Genomic DNA, 26399 nt, shown 5'->3' on the forward strand with positions numbered 1-26399 from the left:
GACCAGGGAAGGAGACCAGGGACGGAGACCAAGGAAGGAGACAAGGGAAGGAGACCAGGGACGGAGACCAGGGAAGGAGACCAGGGACGGAGACCAGGGAAGGAGACCAGGGACGGAGACCAGGGAAGGAGACCAGGGAAGGAGACAAGGGAAGGAGACAAGGGAAGGAGACCAGGTCAGGAGACCAGGGAAGGAGACCAGGGACGGAGACCAGGGAAGGAGACCAGGGAAGGAGACAAGGGAAGGAGACAAGGGAAGGAGACCAGGGCCGGAGACCAAGGAAGGAGACCAGGGACGGAGACCAGGGAAGGAGACCAGTCTATGTAGGCATCTCTCGCTCTCTGTCTCTCTCTCTCTCTCTCTCCCTCCCTCCCTCCCTCCCTCTCTCAGACCTGCCCCCCCCCCTCCTGTCTGTCTGATTTCTCCACCTCTAGCGGTGCGGATGAAACCCAGCGGATCTCCCGTTAGAGTCCAGCCGACCGAGCCGCTCAGTCGTTGATGTGAGACTCTTTATTTATTTCTACTTTAAGGACCCTGGAGCTTCGGGGGATGGTGTCGCCTCCTGTATCCGGATATTCAGACGCAGAGGCCGGCGGCAGGGACTTAAACCCACGACTCCTGGGTTGAGGTCCGTGGGTGAGGTACACTCCCATCATCTAAACTAACATGAACGTACCGAGCATCGAAACCCGGACCGGGCTGCTCCGTGTGGAGCAGCCCGGTCCAACACAAAACATTAGTGTTTTGTGTTGTGGAGGAAGAAAGCTAGCTGAAGGCTAACCCTTAGCCTCGTAGCATTCCATTGTCACAGCCCGTTGGTGCTAGCTAGCTAGGCTAACCGGCTATCTTGCTGTCAAAATAGTGATATATTCTCAACAAACGTGGTAAATGTGACGCTCAATATCGGACGATTGAAGTGTCGGACTCCGTGTCCTCTTGCGTGACCGTGTTTGGTGGGTTATTGTGGTCTGTTTGTTTTAGACGTGGTGGGTTGTTGTCGTCTCGTTAGCATGCTAATGCTAACAGCGGAGCTAACCTACAGCCTCATTTCCCCTGTGAGAGCAGGGAAGCTGTCTTGTTAGATTGTTAGCATTAGCTCGTTAGCATTAGCTTACTACCTGGTTGCAACACTACAAGGAATCTCAAAATGTCTCCTCTGACTCTCTCATTTTGTTCTTGAGGGTTTTCTCTTCAACGAGACGGAGACACGAAGCACGAGATAACGACAACGGTTTATCTCGTTGTTGTTATTATTATTATGATTATTTATATGTTAGTCATAACGTTATAACAGAGAAGGTGAGGTTGGTAGTTTGAAGGCCAGACAGACTTTAGTTTATTCACTTAAATACACAGTTTGATTTAATATAATATTACTAAAGTCTGTCTTTGAGAAGTGTAAACATATAAGTGTAATTTGTATTGAACAAAATACCCTAAAATGGTATTTAATTCTAAATTAAATACAAAAAGTGTTATTAAAAAATAATATATATATATATATATATATAGAGGTGAGTAGTATACAGAGTGCGTGCAGCTCCACCTGGTGAAGTAGAATATTTCCTGTTTTTCCGTCTCGTACTGAGCGTCAAAACCAAAGTCCATTCACAAATCTGACAATTAAATGTGACCTTTATCAGCGGTGACACGCCCGGCACTGATACAGGCTCTTCCTCTCGGAGACACCGAAGACTTCCAAGATGAAGACCAGTCATCGTACCGGTCGAAAGCTCCGGTAGAGTGACTGCGCCGTAGATAAGTCACGCTGTGAGCAGCTTCCTCTGGTTATTGGAGGAAGAAGCATCACTCTGGATTGTTTTGATGTTGAAACCGTAGAAACATAAACCAGAGTGGTGAGGAATCGATTCATTTTAATACTTCCATGTGAATATACTCAAGTAGTGGCCATATTACTGATAGGGTGATTTCATCAACCACCAATACCTGAAGTCTGAACTTAACCTGGTTATGTACGTTTCCATTTCTATCTTTATTTTCTGACCACCTGTTTGGAGTATTTACGCTTTGTTTCTGATACATCTGTCTTTAAATACTACAATTCCCATGAGCCTCAGCTGCTGCTAAGGAGGAGGAAAGAATTCAAAACGTTTCGTCGTCAAACATGAGACTGATCCGCGATTTAAAAAGTGAAGTACTTTAAACCGCAGTACTCCTTCACCTGAAGTATTCTGATCCTTCAGTCAAAGTAAATACTGCAGTATTGTGAGATCTTTACTGCGATGTTTAATCATCCAAATCACAGTGTGAAGATGCGTTTAATGACAGTTATATCCAGGAATGTTGAATCATCTGGAAGCTGAATGTTTATCACAGTTTAAATGAACGAGTTATTGGTTATTTAACAGAGTACCTGAACAGGTAGTGAACAGAGTACCTGAGCAGGTAGAGAACAGAGTACCTGAGCAGGTAGTGAACAGAGTACCTGAGCAGGTAGAGAACAGAGTACCTGAGCAGGTAGTGAACAGAGTACCTGAGCAGGTAGTGAACAGAGTACCTGAGCAGGTAGTGAACAGAGTACCTGAGCAGGTAGTTAACAGAGTACCTGAACGGGTAGTGAACAGAGTACCTGAACGGGTAGAGAACAGAGTACCTGAACGGGTAGAGAACAGAGTACCTGAACGGGTAGAGAACAGAGTACCTGAACGGGTAGAGAACAGAGTACCTGAGCGGGTAGTGAACAGAGTACCTGAGCGGGTAGAGAACAGAGTACCTGAACGGGTAGTGAACAGAGTACCTGAGCGGGTAGAGAACAGAGTACCTGAGCGGGTAGTGAACAGAGTACCTGAGCGGGTAGTGAACAGAGTACCTGAGCGGGTAGAGAACAGAGTACCTGAACAGGTAGTGAACAGAGTACCTGAGCAGGTAGTGAACAGAGTACCTGAACAGGTAGAGAACAGAGTACCTGAGCAGGTAAAGAACAGAGTACCTGAGCAGGTAGTGAACAGAGTACCTGAACAGGTAGTGAACAGAGTACCTGAGCAGGTAGAGAACAGAGTACCTGAACGGGTAGTGAACAGAGTACCTGAGCAGGTAGAGAACAGAGTACCTGAGCAGGTAGTGAACAGAGTACCTGAGCAGGTAGAGAACAGAGTACCTGAGCAGGTAGTGAACAGAGTACCTGAGCAGGTAGTGAACAGAGTACCTGAGCAGGTAGTTAACAGAGTACCTGAACGGGTAGTGAACAGAGTACCTGAACGGGTAGAGAACAGAGTACCTGAGCGGGTAGAGAACAGAGTACCTGAACGGGTAGAGAACAGAGTACCTGAGCGGGTAGTGAACAGAGTACCTGAACGGGTAGAGAACAGAGTACCTGAGCGGGTAGTGAACAGAGTACCTGAGCGGGTAGAGAACAGAGTACCTGAACGGGTAGAGAACAGAGTACCTGAACGGGTAGAGAACAGAGTACCTGAACGGGTAGAGAACAGAGTACCTGACCGGGTAGTGAACAGAGTACCTGAGCGGGTAGAGAACAGAGTACCTGAACGGGTAGTGAACAGAGTACCTGAGCGGGTAGAGAACAGAGTACCTGAGCGGGTAGTGAACAGAGTACCTGAGCGGGTAGTGAACAGAGTACCTGAGCGGGTAGAGAACAGAGTACCTGAACAGGTAGTGAACAGAGTACCTGAGCAGGTAGTGAACAGAGTACCTGAACAGGTAGAGAACAGAGTACCTGAACAGGTAGTGAACAGAGTACCTGAGCAGGTAGTGAACAGAGTACCTGAACAGGTAGTGAACAGAGTACCTGAACAGGTAGTGAACAGAGTACCTGAGCGGGTAGAGAACAGAGTACCTGAACGGGTAGTGAACAGAGTACCTGAGCGGGTAGAGAACAGAGTACCTGAGCGGGTAGTGAACAGAGTACCTGAGCGGGTAGTGAACAGAGTACCTGAGCGGGTAGAGAACAGAGTACCTGAACAGGTAGTGAACAGAGTACCTGAGCAGGTAGTGAACAGAGTACCTGAACAGGTAGTGAACAGAGTACCTGAGCAGGTAAAGAACAGAGTACCTGAGCAGGTAGTGAACAGAGTACCTGAACAGGTAGTGAACAGAGTACCTGAGCAGGTAGAGAACAGAGTACCTGAACGGGTAGTGAACAGAGTACCTGAACGGGTAGTGAACAGAGTACCTGAACGGGTAGTTAACAGAGTACCTGAACGGGTAGTGAACAGAGTACCTGAACGGGTAGTGAACAGAGTACCTGAGCGGGTAGTGAACAGAGTACCTAAGCGGGTAGTGAACAGAGTACATGAACGGGTAGTGAACAGAGTACATGAACGGGTAGTGAACAGAGTACCTGAGCGGGTAGAGAACAGAGTACCTGAGCGGGTAGAGAACAGAGTACCTGAACGGGTAGAGAACAGAGTACCTGAACGGGTAGAGAACAGAGTACCTGAGCGGGTAGTGAACAGAGTACCTGAGCGGGTAGAGAACAGAGTACCTGAACGGGTAGAGAACAGAGTACCTGAACGGGTAGTGAACAGAGTACCTGAGCGGGTAGAGAACAGAGTACCTGAGCGGGTAGTGAACAGAATACCTGAGCGGGTAGAGAACAGAGTACCTGAGCGGGTAGTGAACAGAGTACCTGAGCGGGTAGAGAACAGAGTACCTGAGCGGGTAGTGAACAGAGTACCTGAGCAGGTAGAGAACAGAGTACCTGAGCGGGTAGTGATCAGAGTACTTGAGCGGGTAGTGAACAGAGTACTTGAGCGGGTAGTGAACAGAGTACTTGAGCGGGTAGTGAACAGAGTACTTGAGCGGGTAGTGATCAGAGTACCTGAGCGGGTAGCGCAGATAAACTTTGGATATTTAGTCCGTTGGTTTAATCTGAAAACATTTCCTCATTTTATAGAGTAAAATATAAATGTAAAATGATCCATAATCAAATAATCAAAGTAAGCATCAGATGATTACAGTGATTGTAAAAGAAGTGAACTCTGATCTGATCGTCCCACAATGCATTGTGGGTATTGTATTCTTGGTGCATCTTCAAATATGAAATGTTTTTTCAATGTAGTTTGGCAGAAATCACAACAATAACAGATTATCAGTGTTTTTTTTTTTTTCTATTCCTTTTGCGGCATGATGGGAAATGTAGTTCAGATAATTAATCCACTATCTGTCTGTCTGTCTCTCCAGGAGTTTGTCTCTCTGTCTGTGCCCCCCCCCCACCACCCCCCACCATGAACCCTCTGAACCAGATGAAGGGTGGACTGGGCAACAACCCACACAGGTACACACACACACACACACACACACACACACACACACACACACACACACACACACACACACACACACACACACGTGTACTTCTGATACTGATTGAATCGATTGATCTCTTATCAAAGTCTTAATTATAATATTTAATAATATAATTCTCTCTCTGTGTGTGTGTGTGTGTGTGTGTGTGTGTGTGTGTGTGTGTGTGTGTGTGTGTGTGTGTGTGTGTGTGTGTGTGTGTGTGTGTGTGTGTGTGTGTGTGTGTGTGTGTGTGTGTGTGTGTGTGTAGTGAGGGTTCGTACCCCTACGACCCCTCCAGCTGGCAGCAGCCCACCAATCAGCCCACAGGATCCCTCTCCGTGGTAACCACCGTCTGGGGAGTGACCAATCCCTCGGCCAGCCAGGTATGACATCACCAACCAGGAAGCATGGACTGATAAACTCTTCATTGAGTTCCGTTGAACTGTTGAAACAGACGTGTGTGTTACTGTGTGTCCGTCAGGGAATGGGTGGAGGGGTGATGGGGCCCGGAGCCAACCAAGGAGGGGGCCCCATGATGCAGGGCCCCATGATGCAGGGCCCCGGGGGCCCGGGCATGTCCGGAGGGCCCGGAGGCTACATGGGTCAGCAGGGCTACGGGGAACCCAGCAAAGGCTACATGAACCAGGGCATGTACGGCCGCACCACCGGGGGCTACGGAGGAGGACCGGGGGGGTACTCCAGCAGGTCTGGTCCTCTTCTCTGCTTTAGTGCTTTAGTTTGGTGGTTTTGTCTTGTTACTGTAATATTGTATTTTACACCACCTTGATGTTTAACTTCTTCAAAACATGCCAGAAAAATACCAAAGCAAACAGTATTTATTCATTTTACTTTTTAGATGTGTAAACATTATTTTCGTGCGTCACATTCGAAACAATGACTTGTATCTTTAGTGGTGAGTTCCAGCGGAGAACAATGAGATTAAAGTGTTCACCTCACGTGGTCTCACACAGAATCATTTTAACACTACAATGATTCTCAGTTACCCGTCGAACGCCGGCGGATCCAGAGGTTCTGACTTCACTCAGGCCGCTGCCGCCGCCGCCGTCGCCGCCGCCGCCGCCACCGCAACAGCCACCGCCACGGCAACCGTCGCCGCCATCCAGGAGAAACAAAACCAGGAGATGAACTACGGACAGGTGAGGGGGGGGGGGGGGGGGGGCTTCAGGTGTTCTATGGTGCATTCAGGTCCCGTTTGGGAAGTCGTTCCTCAGACTTCGGTGTGTTCGGGAGCTTTAAGTTGTGATGTGGAAACAACAAATAAGAAGTTTTATATTTTATTCTTAGAACCAGTGATTCTCAACTGGGCCCGTTTTCAGTGGGTCGCGGGCCTTTGCCTGAAAGAAAAGAGAAATCTGGTGCTTTTGTTTTGAAGGGGATTTTTTCTGAAGTCTCACTCGTACTTGAGCGCATTATGTGTTTCTTCCTTTACAGTTTCTGTGTGAACTTCTCAATAGTTAGTTATCAAACGACGTGACGAATCGTCGCTAAGAACCAATCAAGTAGTGAACGCGGGCGTCTACGTCGTCGTGTGTGGACGTGTGCGTTTACGACCGTCCACACTCGGAGGTGACCCCGGAGTTCTCAAACGTGTCCGTTTTCGGTGTAAACGTCACAAAAGATCTGCGTTTTAAAATGGAGACGTGGTCGTGTGGTCGACCTCCGCTAGATCTTATTATCAGGGTTGTTCTGTAAATAACGGTTCTAGCTGTGATAGAACGTGTTGTGATGTGAGCAAAACGTTCTGAGTTCTTGTTCCGCCTTTAAGGTTTTTTTAAACTTTAAGTGTTTAATCAGCTGACACTGAGCCTCGTTGTGTTTTCGTATCAGATGGGAGGTCCGGCCTACAGCAACCAGTTCATGGCCCACTCCGGCCCCCGCGGCCCCCCTGGCATGGCCCCCGGAGGTATGGGCCCCGGGCCTGGACCTAGCAGGGGCCCTCCCTCAATGGGCCACATGTATGGACCTGGAGGGGGCCCCCAGAGGGTCCCTCAGCACCCTCAGCACCCACAGCACCCTCAGCACCCTCAGCACCCACAGCACCCACAACACCCACAGCACCCACAACACCCTCAGCACCCTAACTACGGCCCTGGACCACAGCAGGGCCACCTGAGGCCCCCACAGGGCCTGAAACGGCCCTACAACTCTGAGGTGAGAGTCTGAAGGGGCCACGCTGATCCACGTCCACCTCCACCTGGTTTTATTGGGTCTACAATAGAGTTTATTCGTTTTAGATCACATTAGAATTCTTCCTCTGTGTTCGTCTCCTTCGTCCTCAGTCTTTCCCAGGAATGTCTCAGCAGTACGGCGTTCCCGTTGGTCCCAGCGTGAACGTGATGTCGGGTCCCGGTGGCGCCGGCGGTTCAATTCCCGGTTCAGGTGGAGGTGGTCACGGCGGTCACGGTCCGTACTCCAACCCCAACATGCAGTACCATCCAGGTGAGATGTCTGCAGGTTCAGCACTTTAATGCACTTTAACACAATGTGGGATCACTTGTGATTATTCGCTGTGAGATGCACCTGAGAGGGGGAGGAGCTTCCCTCCCAGTAGAGGTCCTGGAGGATCCTGGAAGCATAGAGGTCCTTGATGTCTTCAGGAACCTGGAAGCGTACAGGTCCTTGATGTCCTCAGGAACCTGGAAGCGTACAGGTCCTTGATGTCTTCAGGAACCTGGAAGCGTCTTCCATTGTTATAAGAAATATTCATTACAATTTAGCGAAAGTATCACTTGATAGCAGTTAAAACTCTGGAGTCTTAATAATTGGGAAAAAGCCAGAATAGCATTTAAGTAAATAAATGTATTTGTTCTCTGTCAGATGTTAGCTTAGCTTAGCACAAAGACTGGAAGCAGGGGGGAGCCGTTAGCTTGGCTCCTTTTTAAAGTTCAGGTGTAATTCGTGGTCTTTCCCGTCTGTTTACCTTCAGGTCCCGGAGGTCCAGGCCCCGCCCCCCAGCGCTCTGGCTCCTCCCCCTCCTACCAGACCCATAAGATGTCCCTCCCACAGTACCCCCCATCAGGACCACCCAACTCACAGTACTACAAGGTGAGGAGCTCTATGTGTGTTGTGTATTTACACACATGAGAAGGTAGAAGCAGGTAAACATCAACACGTGTTGTTGTTGTTGTTTGTGCAGCAGGAGCAGTTTAACGGTCAGGGAGGAGGTCTGAACGCCATGACAGGAGGAGGCGCCGGTGTCTACAGCTCCTTCAACCAGCCGTCTGGGGTGAGGTGACCTCTGAGTGTTCTCGTGTACTTCTACTTTCTTCTTCTACTCATCAACATCTCTGAGGGGAATGATGTGTTTTTCTTTTGTGCTGAAACCTGGAAAAACACGAAGAACACTTTAAACCGTACTTCATTTAACCTCTAAACTACAGCTGTTCTTGTTTTTAGTTGTTTTTTAAATTTTCTTAAAATTAAAAAAAAGTACTAACGTTATTGATTATATTTAGACTGACTGACCTTCATGCAGCTGTCAAACCTAAAGTATTTATTCACATTAAAAGAATTTGTCTTGATATTTTGCTGCTTCCAATAAATACTAATAATAATAAACAAACATATTAAGGAAATACAAATATGGGCAAAGTACTGCATTAACATAAATGTAAGAGAGTATAATAAAATGTTACTATAAAATAAGATAACATGTATGTTTAATGTTCAGTGTTAACAGTCCTAGATGTGTGAGGTCTGTGGTGGTTTGTGAGGGTCTTTGAGGGTCTGTGAGGGTCTGTGAGAGTCTTTGAGAGTCTTTGAGGGTCTGTGGTGGTTTGTGAGGGTCTTTGAGGGTCTGTGAGGGTCTGTGGTGGTCTGTGAGAGTCTTTGAGGGTCTGTGGTGGTTTGTGAGGGTCTGTGGTGGTGTGAGGGTCTTTGGTGGTCTGAGAGGGTCTGTGAGGGTCTGTGGTGGTCTGTGAGGGTCTGTGGTGGTCTGTGAGAGTCTTTGAGGGTCTTTGAGGGTCTGTGGTGGTTTGTGAGGGTCTTTGAGGGTCTTTGAGGGTCTGGTGGTTTGTGAGGGTCTGTGGTGGTCTGTGGTGGTCTGTGAGAGTCTTTGAGGGTGAATCATTCAAACTGTGACTCTGTGACAATAAGAATAAAATAAGTTCCTTTCTCTGTGTCTCAGCCCGGTCGAGGGTTGCCAGGTTACCCCTCCTCTCCAGGTCCTGGAAACCCGACCCCCCCCATCACCCCCAGCAGCTCCATGGCCCCGCCCTACATGTCGCCAGGCAACAGTGACGTCAAGCCGCCGCCCTCTTCCTTCCTGCCTGACATCAAACCCAACATGGCCGGCCTTCCACCGCCCCCCCCTTCAGGTACGAACACACACACTTATGTTAACGCACACTTCTGTCATCATAGTACAAGTCACGGCCTGAATTACTGAAATAATCAGATTTATTAACGTAGAAATAATCTCATTGTTAACGTTGAAATAATCTCATTGTTAACGTTGAAATAATCTCATTGTTAACATTGAAATAATCTCATTGTTAACATTGAAATAATCTCATTGTTAACGTTGAAATAATCTCATTGTTAACGTTGAAATAATCTCATTATTAACGTTGAAATAATCTCATTAACGTTGAAATAATCTCATTAACGTTGAAATAATTTCATTGTTAACGTTGAAATAATCTCATTAACGTTGAAATAATCTCATTATTAACATTGAAATAATCTCATTATTAACGTTGAAATAATCTCATTATTAACGTTGAAATAATCTCATTAACGTTGAAATAATCTCATTAACGTTGAAATAATCTCATTATTAACATTGAAATAATCTCATTGTTAACGTTGAAATAATCTCATTATTAACATTGAAATAATCTCATTGTTAACGTTGAAATAATCTCATTGTTAACATTGAAATAATCTCATTGTTAACGTTGAAATAATCTCATTGTTAACGTTGAAATAATCTCATTATTAACGTTGAAATAATCTCAATAACGTTGAAATAATCTCATTGTTAAAGTTGAAATAATCCCTAACGTTGAAATAATCTCATTGGTAAAGTTGAAATAATCTCATTAACGTTGAAATAATCTCATTAACGTTGAAATAATCTCATTATTAACGTTGAAATAATCTCATTGTTAACGTTGAAATAATCTCATTATTAACGTTGAAATAATCTCATTATTAACGTTGAAATAATCTCATTATTAACGTTGAAATAATCTCATTGTTAACGTTGAAATAATCTCATTGTTAACGTTGAAATAATCTCATTGTTAACGTTGAAATAATCTCATTAACGTTGAAATAATCTCATTGTTAACGTTGAAATAATCTCATTAACGTTGAAATAATCTCATTATTAACGTTGAAATAATCTCATTGTTAACGTTGAAATAATCTCATTGTTAACGTTGAAATAATCTCATTGTTAACGTTGAAATAATCTCATTGTTAACGTTGAAATAATCTCATTGTTAACGTTGAAATAATCTCATTAACGTTGAAATAATCTCATTATTAACGTTGAAATAATCTCATTAACGTTGAAATAATCTCATTATTAACGTTGAAATAATCTCATTAACGTTGAAATAATCTCATTATTAACGTTGAAATAATCTCATCGTTAACGTTGAAATAATCGCATTATTGATGGTGACGATGGTGATGATGTCGCAGTGTGCAGGTGTCTGACCTGTGATGACTTCCTGTTAACAGGTAACCCTAGCGACGACCTGCGGCTGACCTTCCCGGTGCGTGACGGCGTGGTCCTAGAGCCCTTCAGATTAGAGCACAACCTGGCCGTCAGCAACCACGTCTTCCAGCTGAGAGACTCCGTCTACAAAACACTCATCCTGAGGTACACAGTGACGAGCTAGTCACGTTAGCAGCACTGCTAACGGCTAACCAACGGAGGTTCACTTCAGTTACATCATGATGCCTTCAGGCTCTGCTCAGTGAACAAATAAATAAATAAATAAAACGTCACGGTTTGTTTTTAAGGATCAATAACTGTTTGTTTGTGTCTCTCAGACCGGACCTGGAGCTCCAGTTTAAGTGTTACCACCACGAGGATCGACAGATGAACACTAACTGGCCCGCCTCAGTCCAGGTCTGACCTCCTTCTTCATCTTCGTCTCCTCCTCCTCCTCCTCGTCTTTTGTCTTTTTTGTCTACTCCTTGTCCTTCTTCTTCGTCTCCTCCTGCTTCGTCTTCTTCTTTCTTGTTATTTTCAATAAACCGAGTCACAAACAAACCTAATACAGGACTGTCTCAGAAAATTAGAATATTGTGATAAAGTTCTTTATTTTGTGTAATGCAATTAAAAAAACAAAAATGTCATACATTCTGGATTCATTACAAATCAACTGAAATATTGCAAGCCTTTTATTCTTTTAATATTGCTGATTATGGCTTACAGCTTAAGAAAACTCAAATATCCTATCTCTAAATATTAGAATATCATGAAAAAGTATACTAGTAGGGTATTCAACTAATCACTTGAATCGTCTAATTAACTCGAAACACCTGCAAGGGTTTCCTGAGCCTTGAAAAACACTCAGCTTGGTTCAGTAAACTAAATCACACGTATGGGGATTATCACAATATTCTAATTTTCTGAGACAGTCCTGTATAACTGAGTAACAGTAGATGATGCAACAGGCGTGGACTCAATGTACTCTTCCTTCTCCTCCTCTTCCTCCTTCTCCACCTCCTCAGGTGAGCGTGAACGCGACTCCTCTCACCATCGAGCGAGGCGACAACAAAACTTCCCACAAGCCTTTGTACCTGAAGCAGGTGTGTCAGCCGGGCAGGAACACCATCCAGATCACCGTCACCGCCTGTTGCTGCGTAAGAAACTCTCTCACTGTCTCAGCTGTGTTACCGGAGGAGGACCCGCTCAGGTGAGTTCACCTTAACCCACCCGTCTGTCTCTCTGCAGTCTCACCTGTTCGTCCTCCAGCTGGTCCACCGTCCATCGGTCCGGTCGGTGCTTCAGGGTCTGATGAAGAAGAGGCTGCTGCCTGCAGAGCACTGTGTCACCAAGAGTCAGTAGAACCTCTCCTCCTTCTCCTGCTTCTGCTTCTCCTCCTTCTCCTGCTTCTCCTCCTTCTGCTGCTTCTGCTTCTCCTCCTTCTCCTGCTTCTCCTCCTTCTCCTGCTTCTGCTTCTCCTCCTTCTCCTGCTTCTGCTTCTCCTCCTTCTCCTGCTTCTGCTTCTCCTCCTTCTCCTGCTTCTCCTCCTTCTGCTGCTTCTGCTTCTCCTCCTTCTCCTGCTTCTGCTTCTCCTCCTTCTGCTTCTGCTTCTCCTCCTTCTGCTTCTGCTTCTCCTCCTTCTCCTCCTTCTCCTGCTTCTCCTCCTTCTCCTGCTTCTGCTTCTCCTGCTTCTCCTCCTTCTCCTGCTTCTGCTTCTCCTCCTCCTCCTTCTCCTGCTTCTGCTTCTCCTCCTCCTCCTGCTTCTCCTGCTTCTGCTTCTCCTCCTCCTGCTTCTCCTGCTTCTGCTTCTCCTCCTTCTCCTGCTTCTCCTCCTTCTCCTGCTTCTGCTTCTCCTCCTTCTCCTGCTTCTCCTCCTTCTCCTGCTTCTCCTCCTTCTGCTGCTTCTGCTTCTCCTCCTTCTCCTGCTTCTGCTTCTCCTCCTGCTTCTGCTTCTCCTCCTTCTGCTTCTGCTTCTCCTCCTTCTCCTCCTTCTCCTGCTTCTCCTCCTTCTCCTGCTTCTCCTCCTTCTCCTGCTTCTGCTTCTCCTCCTTCTGCTTCTGCTTCTCCTTCTTCTGCTTCTTCTCCTCCTCCTGCTTCTCCTGCTTCTGCTTCTCCTCCTTCTCCTGCTTCTGCTTCTCCTGCTTCTCCTCCTTCTGCTGCTTCTGCTTCTCCTCCTTCTCCTGCTTCTCCTCCTTCTCCTCCTTCTTCTGCTTCTCCTCCTGCTTCTGCTTCTCCTGCTTCTGCTTCTGCTTCTCCTCCTTCTCCTGCTTCTCCTCCTTCTCCTGCTTCTGCTTCTCCTCCTTCTGCTTCTGCTTCTCCTCCTTCTGCTTCTGCTTCTCCTCCTTCTCCTTCTCCTGCTTCTCCTCCTTCTCCTGCTTCTGCTTCTCCTCCTCCTCCTGCTTCTGCTTCTCCTTCTTCTGCTTCTTCTCCTCCTCCTGCTTCTCCTGCTTCTGCTTCTCCTCCTTCTCCTGCTTCTGCTTCTGCTTCTCCTCCTTCTGCTGCTTCTGCTTCTTCTCCTCCTCCTGCTTCTCCTGCTTCTGCTTCTCCTCCTTCTCCTGCTTCTGCTTCTCCTGCTTCTCCTCCTTCTGCTGCTTCTGCTTCTCCTCCTTCTCCTGCTTCTCCTCCTCCTCCTCCTGCTTCTGCTTCTCCCCCTTCTGCTTCTCCTCCTTCTGCTTCTGCTTCTCCTCCTCCTCCTGCTTCTGCTTCTCCTTCTTCTGCTTCTTCTCCTCCTCCTGCTTCTCCTGCTTCTGCTTCTCCTCCTTCTCCTGCTTCTGCTTCTCCTGCTTCTCCTCCTTCTGCTGCTTCTGCTTCTTCTCCTCCTCCTGCTTCTCCTGCTTCTGCTTCTCCTCCTTCTCCTGCTTCTGCTTCTCCTGCTTCTCCTCCTTCTGCTGCTTCTGCTTCTCCTCCTTCTCCTGCTTCTCCTCCTCCTCCTCCTCCTGCTTCTGCTTCTCCTCCTTCTGCTTCTCCTCCTTCTGCTTCTGCTTCTCCTCCTTCTGCTTCTGCTTCTCCTCCTTCTCCTCCTTCTCCTGCTTCTGCTTCTCCTGCTTCTCCTCCTCCTGCTTCTCCTGCTTCTGCTTCTCCTCCTTCTCCTGCTTCTGCTTCTCCTGCTTCTCCTCCTCCTGCTTCTCCTGCTTCTGCTTCTCCTGCTTCTCCTCCTTCTCCTGCTTCTGCTTCTCCTCCTCCTGCTTCTCCTGCTTCTGCTTCTCCTCCTTCTCCTGCTTCTGCTTCTCCTGCTTCTGCTTCTCCTCCTCCTCCTGCTTCTCCTGCTTCTGCTTCTCCTCCTCCTGCTTCTCCTGCTTCTGCTTCTCCTCCTTCTCCTGCTTCTCCTCCTTCTCCTGCTTCTGCTTCTCCTCCTTCTCCTGCTTCTCCTCCTTCTCCTGCTTCTCCTCCTTCTGCTGCTTCTGCTTCTCCTCCTTCTCCTGCTTCTGCTTCTCCTCCTGCTTCTGCTTCTCCTCCTTCTGCTTCTGCTTCTCCTCCTTCTCCTCCTTCTCCTGCTTCTCCTCCTTCTCCTGCTTCTGCTTCTCCTCCTTCTGCTTCTGCTTCTCCTTCTTCTGCTTCTTCTCCTCCTCCTGCTTCTCCTGCTTCTGCTTCTCCTCCTTCTCCTGCTTCTGCTTCTCCTGCTTCTCCTCCTTCTGCTGCTTCTGCTTCTCCTCCTTCTCCTGCTTCTCCTCCTTCTCCTCCTTCTTCTGCTTCTCCTCCTGCTTCTGCTTCTCCTCCTTCTGCTTCTGCTTCTCCTCCTTCTCCTGCTTCTCCTCCTTCTCCTGCTTCTGCTTCTCCTCCTTCTGCTTCTGCTTCTCCTCCTTCTGCTTCTGCTTCTCCTCCTTCTCCTTCTCCTGCTTCTCCTCCTTCTCCTGCTTCTGCTTCTCCTCCTCCTCCTGCTTCTGCTTCTCCTTCTTCTGCTTCTTCTCCTCCTCCTGCTTCTCCTGCTTCTGCTTCTCCTCCTTCTCCTGCTTCTGCTTCTCCTGCTTCTCCTCCTTCTGCTGCTTCTGCTTCTTCTCCTCCTCCTGCTTCTCCTGCTTCTGCTTCTCCTCCTTCTCCTGCTTCTGCTTCTCCTGCTTCTCCTCCTTCTGCTGCTTCTGCTTCTCCTCCTTCTCCTGCTTCTCCTCCTCCTCCTCCTGCTTCTGCTTCTCCTCCTTCTGCTTCTCCTCCTTCTGCTTCTGCTTCTCCTCCTCCTCCTGCTTCTGCTTCTCCTTCTTCTGCTTCTTCTCCTCCTCCTGCTTCTCCTGCTTCTGCTTCTCCTCCTTCTCCTGCTTCTGCTTCTCCTGCTTCTCCTCCTTCTGCTGCTTCTGCTTCTTCTCCTCCTCCTGCTTCTCCTGCTTCTGCTTCTCCTCCTTCTCCTGCTTCTGCTTCTCCTGCTTCTCCTCCTTCTGCTGCTTCTGCTTCTCCTCCTTCTCCTGCTTCTCCTCCTCCTCCTCCTGCTTCTGCTTCTCCTCCTTCTGCTTCTCCTCCTTCTGCTTCTGCTTCTCCTCCTTCTGCTTCTGCTTCTCCTCCTTCTCCTCCTTCTCCTCCTTCTCCTGCTTCTGCTTCTCCTGCTTCTCCTCCTCCTGCTTCTCCTGCTTCTGCTTCTCCTCCTTCTCCTGCTTCTGCTTCTCCTGCTTCTCCTCCTTCTGCTGCTTCTGCTTCTCCTCCTTCTCCTGCTTCTCCTCCTCCTCCTCCTGCTTCTGCTTCTCCTCCTTCTGCTTCTCCTCCTTCTGCTTCTGCTTCTCCTCCTTCTGCTTCTGCTTCTCCTCCTTCTCCTCCTTCTCCTCCTTCTCCTGCTTCTGCTTCTCCTGCTTCTCCTCCTCCTGCTTCTCCTGCTTCTGCTTCTCCTCCTTCTCCTCCTTCTGCTTCTCCTCCTTCTCCTCCTTCTTCTGCTTCTATTGTTGTTTTTCAATAAACCGAGTCACAAACAAACATGTAAACATTGATACTGAAGCTGAGCCCATCGATCAATAATCGACGTCTCTGATTCCTCGATGTTCTCACGTCGACTCTTCTCAGTCAAGAGGAACTTCAGCAGCGGTTCGATTCCCGGGACGCCCGGTCTGAACGGAGAGGACGGCGTGGAGCAGACGGCCATCAGGGTCTCGCTGAAGTGTCCCATCACCTTCCGCCGCATCCAGCTGCCGGCCAGAGGCCACGACTGTAGACACATACAGGTCAGAGGAGGCCTCCGTCTGTCTGTCTGTCTGTCTGTCTGACTCTCTACCTGTCTGTCTGTCTGACTCTCTGTCTGTCTGTCTGTCTGACTCTCTACCTGTCTGTCTCTCTACCTGTCTGTCTGTCTGACTCTCTACCTGTCTGTCTCTAGTGTTTTGATCTGGAGTCGTACCTGCAGCTGAACTGTGAGAGAGGAACATGGAGATGTCCTGTGTGCAAGTACGTCTCTCTTATTATTTATAAGCTATAAAAACATATTTATTATGTATTTTATAACCTGTGTGTGTGTGTGTGTGCAGTAAAACGGCTCTGTTAGAAGGTCTGGAGGTGGATCAATACATGCTGGGAATCCTCATCTACGTTCAGAAGTAAGAAACTCCGTTTATTCAGACTTTACTTTGATAGTCAGTCTTTTATTTTGAAGGGCCATTTCCTGTACTGACCCCCCCCCCCCCCCCTCCCCCACAGCTCTGAGTACGAGGAGATCACCATCGACCCGGTCTGCAGCTGGAAGCCGGTCCCGGTGAAGCCGGACCTCCACATAAAGGAGGACCCCGACGGTCCGGTTCTGAAGCGCTGCAGGACGCTCAGCCCGAGTCACATGGTGCTGCCCAGCGTCATGGAGATGATCGCATCGCTAGGCCCCGCCCCCTCCTCGGCCGCCTCCTCCCCGATGCCCTACCCCCCCCTACCTGCAGGGGGCGGGGGCAGCTGTGGCGCGGGGGACTACCCGGGACCAGGTAACCAGATCCTCCTGGTCCACTTAGAGCAGGGGTGTCAAACTCATTGTTGCTCTGGGGCCGCATCGGCATCATGGTTGCCCCCAAAGGGCCGGTTGTCGGCGGGGGGGGGGGGTGCTGCTGCTCCGTCGTCGTCGTCGTCGTCGTCGGCGGGGGGGGGGGGGGGGGGTGCTGCTGCTCCTTCGTCGTCGGCGGCGGGGGGGGGGGCTGCTGCTGCCACATACGCTGGTGGAGGTGTGTGCGCGCGGATCGGGGAGGAGCTCCGCCATGCGCGATTTCCATTTTTTTTTTTTTTTGCTGGTAGATTCGCGGGCCACATAAAATGACGTGGCGGGCCGGATCCGGCCCGCGGGCCGTATGTTTGACACCCCTGACTTAGAGTCTCAGGATGTCCTGCTAACACAAGAGATCAATAACCTGTGTGTGTGTGTGTGTGTGTGTGTGTGTGTGTGTGTGTGTGTGTGTGTGTGTGTGTGTGTGTGTGTGTGTGTGTGTGTGTGTGTGTGTGTGTGTGTGTGTGTGTGTGTGTGTGTGTGTGTGTGTGTGTGTGTGTGTGTGTGTGTGTCCCCTCAGCTCCGTCCTATCCCAGTCAACACTCTGGTTTCTCAGACTTCACTGGTTCTGGGACTCCGGGGGTCGGGGGGGATTTCTCCTCCCCCGGCCCCCCCCCCTCTCTCCTACCAGTCTGAGCTCTCTAGTGCCCTCCTCACCCCCGACAAACCCCCCCCCCACCCACTGGCTGGACAGGTACGTTAACACCTTCATCGTCGTATTAGTGATTATTAATGTTCACTCGGTTCACCTCCTTTCCTTCCTCTCCTCTGTCCTTCTTCTCTTCCTCTCTTCTTTCTTGTTTCCTTCTCTTTTACATCCTGCCCTCAAACCTTTCCTCTCATCTCCTTTTTTCTTGCATCCTCTCCTCTCTCCTTTGCTTCCTTCTTTCCTTCCTTCCTGTCCTGTTTCCTTGCCTCTTCTCTCTACTTTCTTCTGTTCTTCCTCTCCTTTCCCTTCCTTCCTTCCTTCCTCTCCTCCCCTCCTCTCCTCTTTCCTTTCCTTCCTTCCTTCTCCTGTTTCCTTGCCTCCTCTCCCTCCTTTCTTTCCTTTCCTCTCCTCCCCTCCTCTCCCTCCGTTCCTCCTCTCCTTTCCTCTTCTCTTTCCTTTCCTCCCTTCCTCTTCTTTCCTTCCTTCCTTCCTTCTCCTGTTTCCTTGCCTCCTCTCCTTCCTTCCTTCCTCTCCTCCCCTCCTCCTCCACAGATGTCTCTCTCGGGCCGTCTGGACTCCACTTCCCATGGTGCTCCTCTCTCCCAGCAGCAGTCGCAGGGTCTCCACGGCAACCCCCAGATGGGGGGGGGCAACATGATGATGCAGCGTAGCAACCAGAACCCCCGTCTCCATGGCGATGGCTCCTTCGGTCTCGGGGGGGCGACGGATAATACTGAACCGTCTCTAGACGTAATATGATCATATAAATATACATTTATATACGGAGATGAACACATGAATAATCAGTGTATATTTAAATATAAAAGTATGACGTCATATGTAATGTCATATATGACATCATGTGTTTGAACGTATGACGTCATGCGTTTGAACGTATGACGTCATGCGTTTGAACGTATGACGTCATGCGTTTGAACGTATGACGTCATGCGTTTGAACGTATGACGTCATGCGTTTGAACAGCAGCCTGAGATCAGCTGTTCGTTGTAGAACGAGTCGTTAGTTTGTTGAACACGTGTTTATAACTCACCGGTCTGTTTGTTTGTTTGTTTGTTGGTGAAGTTGCTTCCGGAGTTGACCAACCCAGACGAGTTGCTGTCGTACCTCGGACCCCCGGACCTCCCGAACAACAACAACAACGACGACCTGCTGTCGCTGTTTGAGAACAACTGAACACACACACACACACACACACACACACTGTAAGATATGAACTGGTGGACGATGAGAAGAATCAGACTTTTTAAAGAAGAGAACTCTTCAACTTCAGACTATTTTATTGTTTTTTTAATCCTCTGAAATGTTTTCGGATGCTTCGTCCTTCGTTTCCTCCTGGTTTCCTTGTTTCCTGGTTTCCTCGCCGCTCACAGGTTTTATCAGCAGACGAGCCGTCAAACATCACATCAGAGGGCCGGCAGGAGGATGATGGGATTTGTAGTTTTAAACGTGAAGATGAGCTTTAAAGAAAGTTGACACTCAGCCACAGCGTCTCTATTATTATTATTATTATTATTAAGGTTTGATTTTAAACCCGTTATTAATCTTTCACACATGTGACATTATGTGGAAACAACAACAACAACAACAACAACCCGTTGCATGGAAACGAGTCGTTCATCAGAGGACGTCTCCGACCTAAACAGTCCAAAAGACTTCTCTCACGTTTGTCTCTCTGCACAAGGACCAATCAGAGACCAGGTCCTCAGAGACAGGAGGACCAATCAGAGACCAGGTCCTCAGAGACAGGAGGACCAATCAGAGACCAGGTCCTCAGAGACAGGAGGACCAATCAGAGACCAGGTCCTCAGAGACAGGAGGACCAATCAGAGACCAGGTCCTCAAGAGACAGGAGGACCAATCAGAGACCAGGTCCTCAGAGACAGGAGGACCAATCAGAGACCAGGTCCTCAGAGACAGGAGGACCAATCAGAGACCAGGTCCTCAGCAGGACTGTCTCTGTGGTGTTTAGTTCTTCTTCTTCTCTTGTGTGAATGAGACTAAAGTTCATCGTGAAGCTTCTTCTTCTTCTTCTACAGTCTGTGAGTTCAGAGGAAGTTCGTTGTGTCTCTTTCTTCTTCTGCCTTCATAATAAACGTGATTCTAATTTAAAGAGTCCAAACACAACTTCCTGTCCCGTGATGTCATCACATCTGATAGAAAACCAGGATCCTGATAAACATGATCCGGTCCACTGTTTCCTTGTCTCCTCTCCTCTATCCTTTGCTTCCTCCCGCCACTGTTTCCTTGTCTCCTCTCCCTCCTTTCTTCCTTTTCTGATCCCTCTCCTTTTTCCTTGCATCCTCTCCTCCTTTCCTTCCTTCCTCCACTGTTTCCTAGCCTCTCTCCTCTCCTTGCTTCCTCCCCTCTTACTTTATTAATAGTGGTGTTTACTATGAATGGAGGTGGCTGAGTGTGATTATCTGTATTTTTATCAGATCAAAGACGTTTTATATTAAAAGATACTCGTGACTAACAGAACTTGGAGCTGTGAAGTTGCCTCAAACGGTTGCCCTGAGGTCACTCCTCCTCCTCCTCCTCCTCCTCTTCATCACTCTGCTGGGTGTAACGTCGCCCCGCTGGCTTCTGGGTAAATAAATGTGTCCATGATCACACTGATTCTGTCGTGATGATAATCTTTGTAATTTAATAAACACTCAGAGGACATTTGATGCTTTATAATAAATAATAAATATGATTGATCCTCTACAGGAAGTGAGCTGTGACATCATCACATGATGCGTTTACAGATAATCAGGGGTTCTGGTGTCTGATGACTCACATATTAACGAGTCTCACCTGAACAGGCCTGTCACCACGGTAACCACGTCAACAAAGAAGCAGAAGAAGAGTGGTACTTTACGTAGTACATCTTTGAGGTACTTGTACTTTACTTCTTCCAGTGCTTCCAGAATCAACTGTCCAACCGAATATAAAGTATGTCAGACATACTTTAAAACGCTTCTGATGCGTCTTTGTATCGATGAGATACTTTGAGTCAATGTTGTACTTTTGGTCTTTGATGTTATAAATAACAGTTACAAAAATACACAAAATGTATGTGTGTGTAACAATACATCATATATAAGCTCTTGTTTTTTTTCTGTGTGCGTGTGCGCGCGTGTAAACTCAACTGTATCTAACCGGACGGACCGCGCCCTTACCGCGTGATCGCGCACCCACATTCTCCGCCTGACAGCGGGAACGCGCACTGACTGCGGGGACTTGACTTTAACCCTCCGCCGCTCTGGTCCTCGCGATATTCAAGTTTTTACTACCGGGACAGAGAAAAGGGGCGGTGTCACAGTGAGAAAACCTTAAAAACACTTAACCCCCCTCCCGAAGCGGCCCACTCTGCTGAATGAATCAAACCCTCCGTCCAAAGGGTCCGTTAAGCGACTGGCCAGTCAGGAGAGGGGCTCCGCTGTTCTGGCTGCTGATTGGCTTACTCGCATATTTCCGCGTTGCCAAATGGCTCGCCTTGATTTCAAACCGCCCACCGGCGTTTTATAGCAAATTAAAGCACACAGTTCCATCTTTTCTCGGATCCTTGTAGTCAGTCGACCAGTCCGCTCTCTCTCCCGTTCAGTCTGCTGAAATGTCCGGTACAAGAGTCTTCTTCGATGTCACCTCCGGCGGGTCTCCCTTAGGCCGCGTCGTGATGGAGGTAAACGTTAAAATGCTACGTGTAGCTAATGTTAGCCTGCGGATAGATTCCGCTAACACTCACTTTTTTTACGGGAATAAAGTCACTTCGTGCTGCGGACAGTTGGACTCTGGTTTCCGTTGATAACCGTTAAGCGCACACACGCACGAGCGTTACTGTAATCGAGCTGTCACGCGCACACAACTGTGTCTCATTGCGCACATGTGTTTGGATCTTACCCAGAGCTAACGGGTCTTATTCTCTTGTACTTGTCTTGATATTTAAACGGGAGTTTGTTAATGATTGTTGCGGTGGTTGTATCGGCTTAGGTTTAATGTGGGCATGTACTGTAACGTTGAACTCATATTTATGTAAACTGCAGTGCTTTTTACGCCCTCCGTTAGAGCTAAACGAGCTAACTCAACATTAGCTTCCGACACGCTGAGGCCCATTTAAGGCCCGCGGGCCGTAGTTTGAGTCGCAGAGAGGCACGCTGCCCGGGCGGTAGTGCAAAGCACCGCTTGGCTAGCATGTTGAGCTAATAATGCTAACGGAACATTCAGTGACTAGCATGTTGAGCTAATAATGCTAACGGTACACTGAGCCGTTTCTTTGTTGCGTTTCGCGGCCTTTTTGTATACAAGCCCGGGACATCTACGGTGAAGTCTTAGTTAAACCCGCGGGGATATATTTTTATAAGGCTCGATCAATGACGGGTGTAAAGTATGTTGGCTTCATCCAACTGTAAAAAAAAAACTGCTCAATTCAACTAGCTGCGGTGGTTAGCATGTTTAGCCGCAGAAGTTAACTGCGCCGGTTCTGGAAAGTTCCACAGGGAGGGGCGGGGCGGGCTGTCCGCATGAGAGAAACCCGGATGTAGAGAGAAGGCCGGAAAACAACCTCGATACACTTATTATTTTATAATCACACATTTACATAGCGGGGCTATTGGGGCTTTACAGTGGTGCCATTGTGACGCAGGCTTTCCTTCCTCTCCTGTTCCCTTGCCTCCTCTCCCTCAGTTCTTTCTCTCCTCTTCTTCCTCAAGCTTTTTTTTTTATTTACAGGAAAACTTTTATGACAGGTGCAGCCATTTTGTTCCCGTAGTAGTATCTGTGGCCCCGTTAAGTCCCCGATGTATGGTGAACCCAACCGGGTCTGTCTAAATCCTGGACCTCACTGGTGTTAAACGAGCCTCCAGCTCTTAAATTATGAAGGACTGGTGTCTGTTACAGCTGAGCAGCTGCACCCCACACACACACACACACACACACACACACACACTCTCCCCCACTGCATGCAGATGATGTCTGTCTGCTGCATTCCTGTTGCCACCATGACTCAGCACAAAGTAACCACCTGATCCGTGTTCCCTCTGCGGCTCCGTGAAGAGACTCGGCCTGTTAGATCAGGTCTGCAGAGGTGCTGGTTGCGGTCGTGGTGCAGGACCAGGTCTTCTGGGACACAGAGCGCCGTGTCGGTGGTCCTGCTCTGGTGTGTTTTGGCTCTCTGCCTGGACGACAACGGGCCACGTCAACCGCTCGCCTCTGAAATCGTCTCAAACTGTCTTTTGTGTCGTTCCTCGTCTCCTCTAATCGGCGCCGTGCGGTTCTCTGCAGCTCCGTGACGACGTGGTTCCAAAGACCACCGAGAACTTCAGAGCTCTGTGCACCGGGGAGAAGGGCTTCGGCTACAAGGGCTCCAGCTTCCACCGCATCATCCCCGGGTTCATGTGCCAGGTGAGGGGGCTGGTGTTAGGAGCAGCTGTGTCCTTCAGGACCTGAACAGCTGGTTTAATCATGAATGACTTCAACATAATGTCCATGTTGTTCCTGTGTTACTCGCTGGCATCAGGCTTCTGACAGGATGCTGCTTCATGTGATCGTGGTGATGTCACTTTGTAGAACATCACACTGGTGGAGCGGCGCTAGCTCGCTAGGCTAACACCACAAACAATAATGAATGACGCTGGTTGTTGGACTATAGTGTGTGTGTGTGTGTGTTGTACACGCAGGGCGGTGACTTCACCAACCACAATGGAACCGGTGGAAAGTCCATCTACGGCAACAAGTTCGCCGACGAGAACTTCACCCTGAAGCACACCGTCTCCGGCACCCTGTCCATGGCCAACGCCGGGCCCAACACCAACGGGTCCCAGTTCTTCATCTGCACGGAGAAGACCGCGTGGTGAGCGCTCACAGCGTGTTTTGTTTACTTGTGTTTGGCGTGGCGGTGGCGGTGGTGGTGACGGTGATGTCGTCCCTGCAGGCTGGATGGGAAGCACGTGGTGTTCGGCACCGTGGTGGAGGGCATGGAGGTGGTGAGGAAGATGGAGAGCACCGGCAGCCAGAGCGGAAAGACCTCGACTAAGGTGGTGATCGCCGACTGTGGGCAGCTCTGAGCTCCAGCATGCAACTCCTGTAGCCACGCCTCCCCTGCAGGCTCCGCCCCCTCTGCCGTTCAACATTCCTGATAAGACGGAGACTCAAACGACCACACACACACACACACACCTTTTTTTATTCTGTTGAGATCATGTTGCTGCATTCGTGGCGTTTCCTTTACGTTTCTTTCATAATGTCCAACGGGTTTTTGTTTAAAGAATAAGAAAATAAAAGTGAAACGTTGCCTCGACTATTAACGGTGTTTATTATTTCTCACTACGTGTGAACGCGTTGATGGAGAGACGTTTAGATTGTTACGTTACATGAATCAGAACACACCGTGATGAAGATCTGAGCGGTTTCTTTAAATGTGTCCACGAGGTGTTGAGTCTGTGGAGGTTTAACGTTACATTTATATTTGATCTAATGAATAAAGTCATTATGTATTTAATCGTAACGCTGAATCAACGAATAATGAGCTAAACGTGTTCGCTTTGAATCTGAAGTTCAAATCTCTAGGTTGATGAAGTTGGAATGGACAGGATGACGTGCTGTGACGTTGACGTCCAGCAGAGGGAGCTCTGCATGAACGCGCTCAATACTTCTGATGACAGACGAGTTTATTTTCTGCTGTCAAATAATCACGTGTGTTTTAGTTCGTGCTGGTCACGATTTAAATGATTCATCTCATTGTTCTGCACGAAGTTCAATAATTAAAGTGTATTCACACTTATTTTAAAGTGCTGCTCTATGAACTAAAGGTCAACATTTAGTTTAAACACTTTAAACACATCAGGTTCTTAACAGCAGTTATAACACAGTTATAATAGATATTCAGCCGGTGTTCATAACTTTATCACGTGTCAGAGATGAATTTAAATCTACATCTTGAACTGAATCCTATCTACGTCATGTTTTAATGTTAAACTCCGTAACAGTAAAGATACCTGACTGGAAAACGAGTGAACGTCACATATTCGAATACTACTCGAGTAAAAGTCTGAAAGTATCTATTTACTGTACTTAAGTATCAAAAGTAATGTTCTGATATTAAATGTACTTTAGTATTGAAAGTAAATAAAAGTAAATGCTGTTAATAAAAAAGCAAAGGGTCAGAAAAAGGAGCTGTAACATGAGTTTATAAGTCTGCTCATTCCGGCTAGAGGACGGAGAGAACCAACGCTTAATAATGTGTTCAGCACCAAACACCTCGATGCATCAGGTCCGTGTTTAGAGAACCTGCCTTCAAGGTTTCGCTCATCATACCGTCAGAACTCCATCTGATCATCCACCAAATGACTCAAATAACATGATCAATACTAAAGTATTACAAAACGTAATGCGGCGCTCTCGCGGCTCCTGTCAATCCCATGGTGTGGTGGCTAGCTAACGTTCAGCTAGCTAATGTTAGCTAACGTTCAGCTAGCTAACGTTCAGTTAGCTAGTGCTGCAGTGATTATAGCTAAGATGACTCAAATCAACAACATCTCACTCAACTGTCAACACTTCCTCAGCTCACTAGCGATCTGTCTGCTACACTAATTGTCTCATTTGATTTACGATAGCTAGCTAACGTTAGCCTAACATACACCATGTATAGCTACATGAGGAGATCAGACACCTGCCCCCCCCCCAAAGATATACTGTGTGGGAAACACTGCTAGATATCTGAACAGGTTTATGATCATTATGATGACGCAACATTAATGTTACGGCTCATGGGATTCATCTTAATGCAGCTCAATGTGTTTCCTGAGGTTTGATGTCAATACTTCAGTAGCTTTGGTAAGATAAGAGGCTCTTCATCCGGTGGAATTCTACTCATGTAGTCGCTTTAGCATCCCGGGCATCACCGGGAATCGAACCCGCGGCTTTGAGAGCACTTGTTTGCAGTTGCAGCATTTGCAGTTGTTTGCAGCATTAACGTGACGAACCAATGATTTAACTTAAGCTAGGACCACTGAGTCACCAAACCTGCTGGCAGCCTGAGCTCCACCACAGTCTCATGATTCATCTTTTTCTAAAGATAGAATTTATTTTGAAGGTTTCAGGGGAAATGTATCAAAGTATCACTTTTCTTTGCAAAATGTAGTGAAGTCAAAGTGAAAGTCAACAGAAATATAAATAGTAAAGTACAGATATTAAAAAAACCCCCACTTAAGTACAGTAACAAAGTACTTATACTTCGTTACTGTACACCACTGGTTAAATTCTCAGTAGTGATAACTAAATGATATGATTATTATACATATTACAAACTAAACACTTTAAAAACTCTAAAACAATAATTGAAATGAATCATTTATTTTGTTGGTATGTTGGTCAGACACTATGCAACGCTGATTACTGTAACATGTGGTGTTTGTTATAAATGTACGTTGGTACATAGAGGTGATGAGAAGCTGTACATGGAGGGACTTAGGACCCAGGGGAATGTAGGGGAAGGAAACAGGAAGAGACGGAAGAGACGCCACACAAACAGCTGTTCACCGCTCGCTGCTGTTCTTGTGTTAAAAATGTTGCTTAATAATAAAAATATTTTTTAAATTAATTTCCGCGATAACTTGCCCTGCTCTAATATTAATAATATATTATTAATAAAGAGCTCTCTGCTTGCAAGCTTCAACTTCTTCCATTTTTCTGTCTTTAATAAGATTCACACAATAACAGTCACACTCTTTATTTTAATAAACTATAATGACTTTTATTGACTACAATAACAATAATAATAATAATGGAGAACATAGTTCTAACTTTTTTTCCTGTGACTCCACGTGAAGATAAACTTTCATCTCATCATGAATATTTATTTATAT

The 26399-nt window shown here is 47.5% G+C and overlaps 2 protein-coding genes across 2 annotated transcripts; both read left to right on the forward strand.

The window, feature by feature from the left end:
• The first annotated feature begins 184 nt into the window (after positions 1–184).
• LOC306697816 (zinc finger MIZ domain-containing protein 2-like) lies at positions 185–19680 on the forward strand. The gene is given in 23 exon segments (XM_079161880.1): positions 185–323; positions 531–636; positions 5161–5254; positions 5534–5648; positions 5747–5970; positions 6266–6422; positions 7114–7437; positions 7566–7725; positions 8213–8331; positions 8423–8512; positions 9413–9602; positions 10978–11119; positions 11293–11371; positions 11980–12111; positions 12203–12308; positions 15935–16092; positions 16245–16312; positions 16393–16461; positions 16562–16833; positions 17407–17495; positions 17497–17580; positions 18088–18285; positions 18619–19680. Coding segments are annotated over 21 exon segments (2937 nt in total). The 5' UTR covers positions 185–323; positions 531–636; positions 5161–5204; the 3' UTR covers positions 18730–19680.
• Positions 19681–21030: 1350 nt separating this feature from the next.
• On the forward strand, positions 21031–23833 carry ppiaa (peptidylprolyl isomerase Aa (cyclophilin A)). The gene is made up of 4 exons (XM_079161895.1): positions 21031–21220; positions 22819–22938; positions 23214–23386; positions 23468–23833. The coding sequence occupies exons 1-4, from the start codon at positions 21152–21154 to the stop codon at positions 23598–23600; spliced, it is 495 nt and encodes a 164-aa protein (XP_079018021.1). The 5' UTR covers positions 21031–21151; the 3' UTR covers positions 23601–23833.
• Positions 23834–26399: the final 2566 nt, after the last annotated feature.

The sequence above is a fragment of the Pholis gunnellus genome (genome assembly GCF_910591455.1).
Source record: "Pholis gunnellus genome assembly, chromosome: 6".
In the NCBI taxonomy this organism is placed as follows: Eukaryota; Metazoa; Chordata; class Actinopteri; order Perciformes; family Pholidae; genus Pholis; species Pholis gunnellus.

Coding starts and splice junctions, on each gene's coding strand:
- ppiaa (XM_079161895.1), top strand. CDS start 21,152: ATGTCCGGTACAAGAGTCTTCTTCGATGTCACCTCCGGCGGGTCTCCC. Junction 22,939..23,213: donor TCCCCGGGTTCATGTGCCAG/GTGAGGGGGCTG, acceptor TTGTACACGCAG/GGCGGTGACTTCACCAACCA. Junction 23,387..23,467: donor TGCACGGAGAAGACCGCGTG/GTGAGCGCTCAC, acceptor TCGTCCCTGCAG/GCTGGATGGGAAGCACGTGG.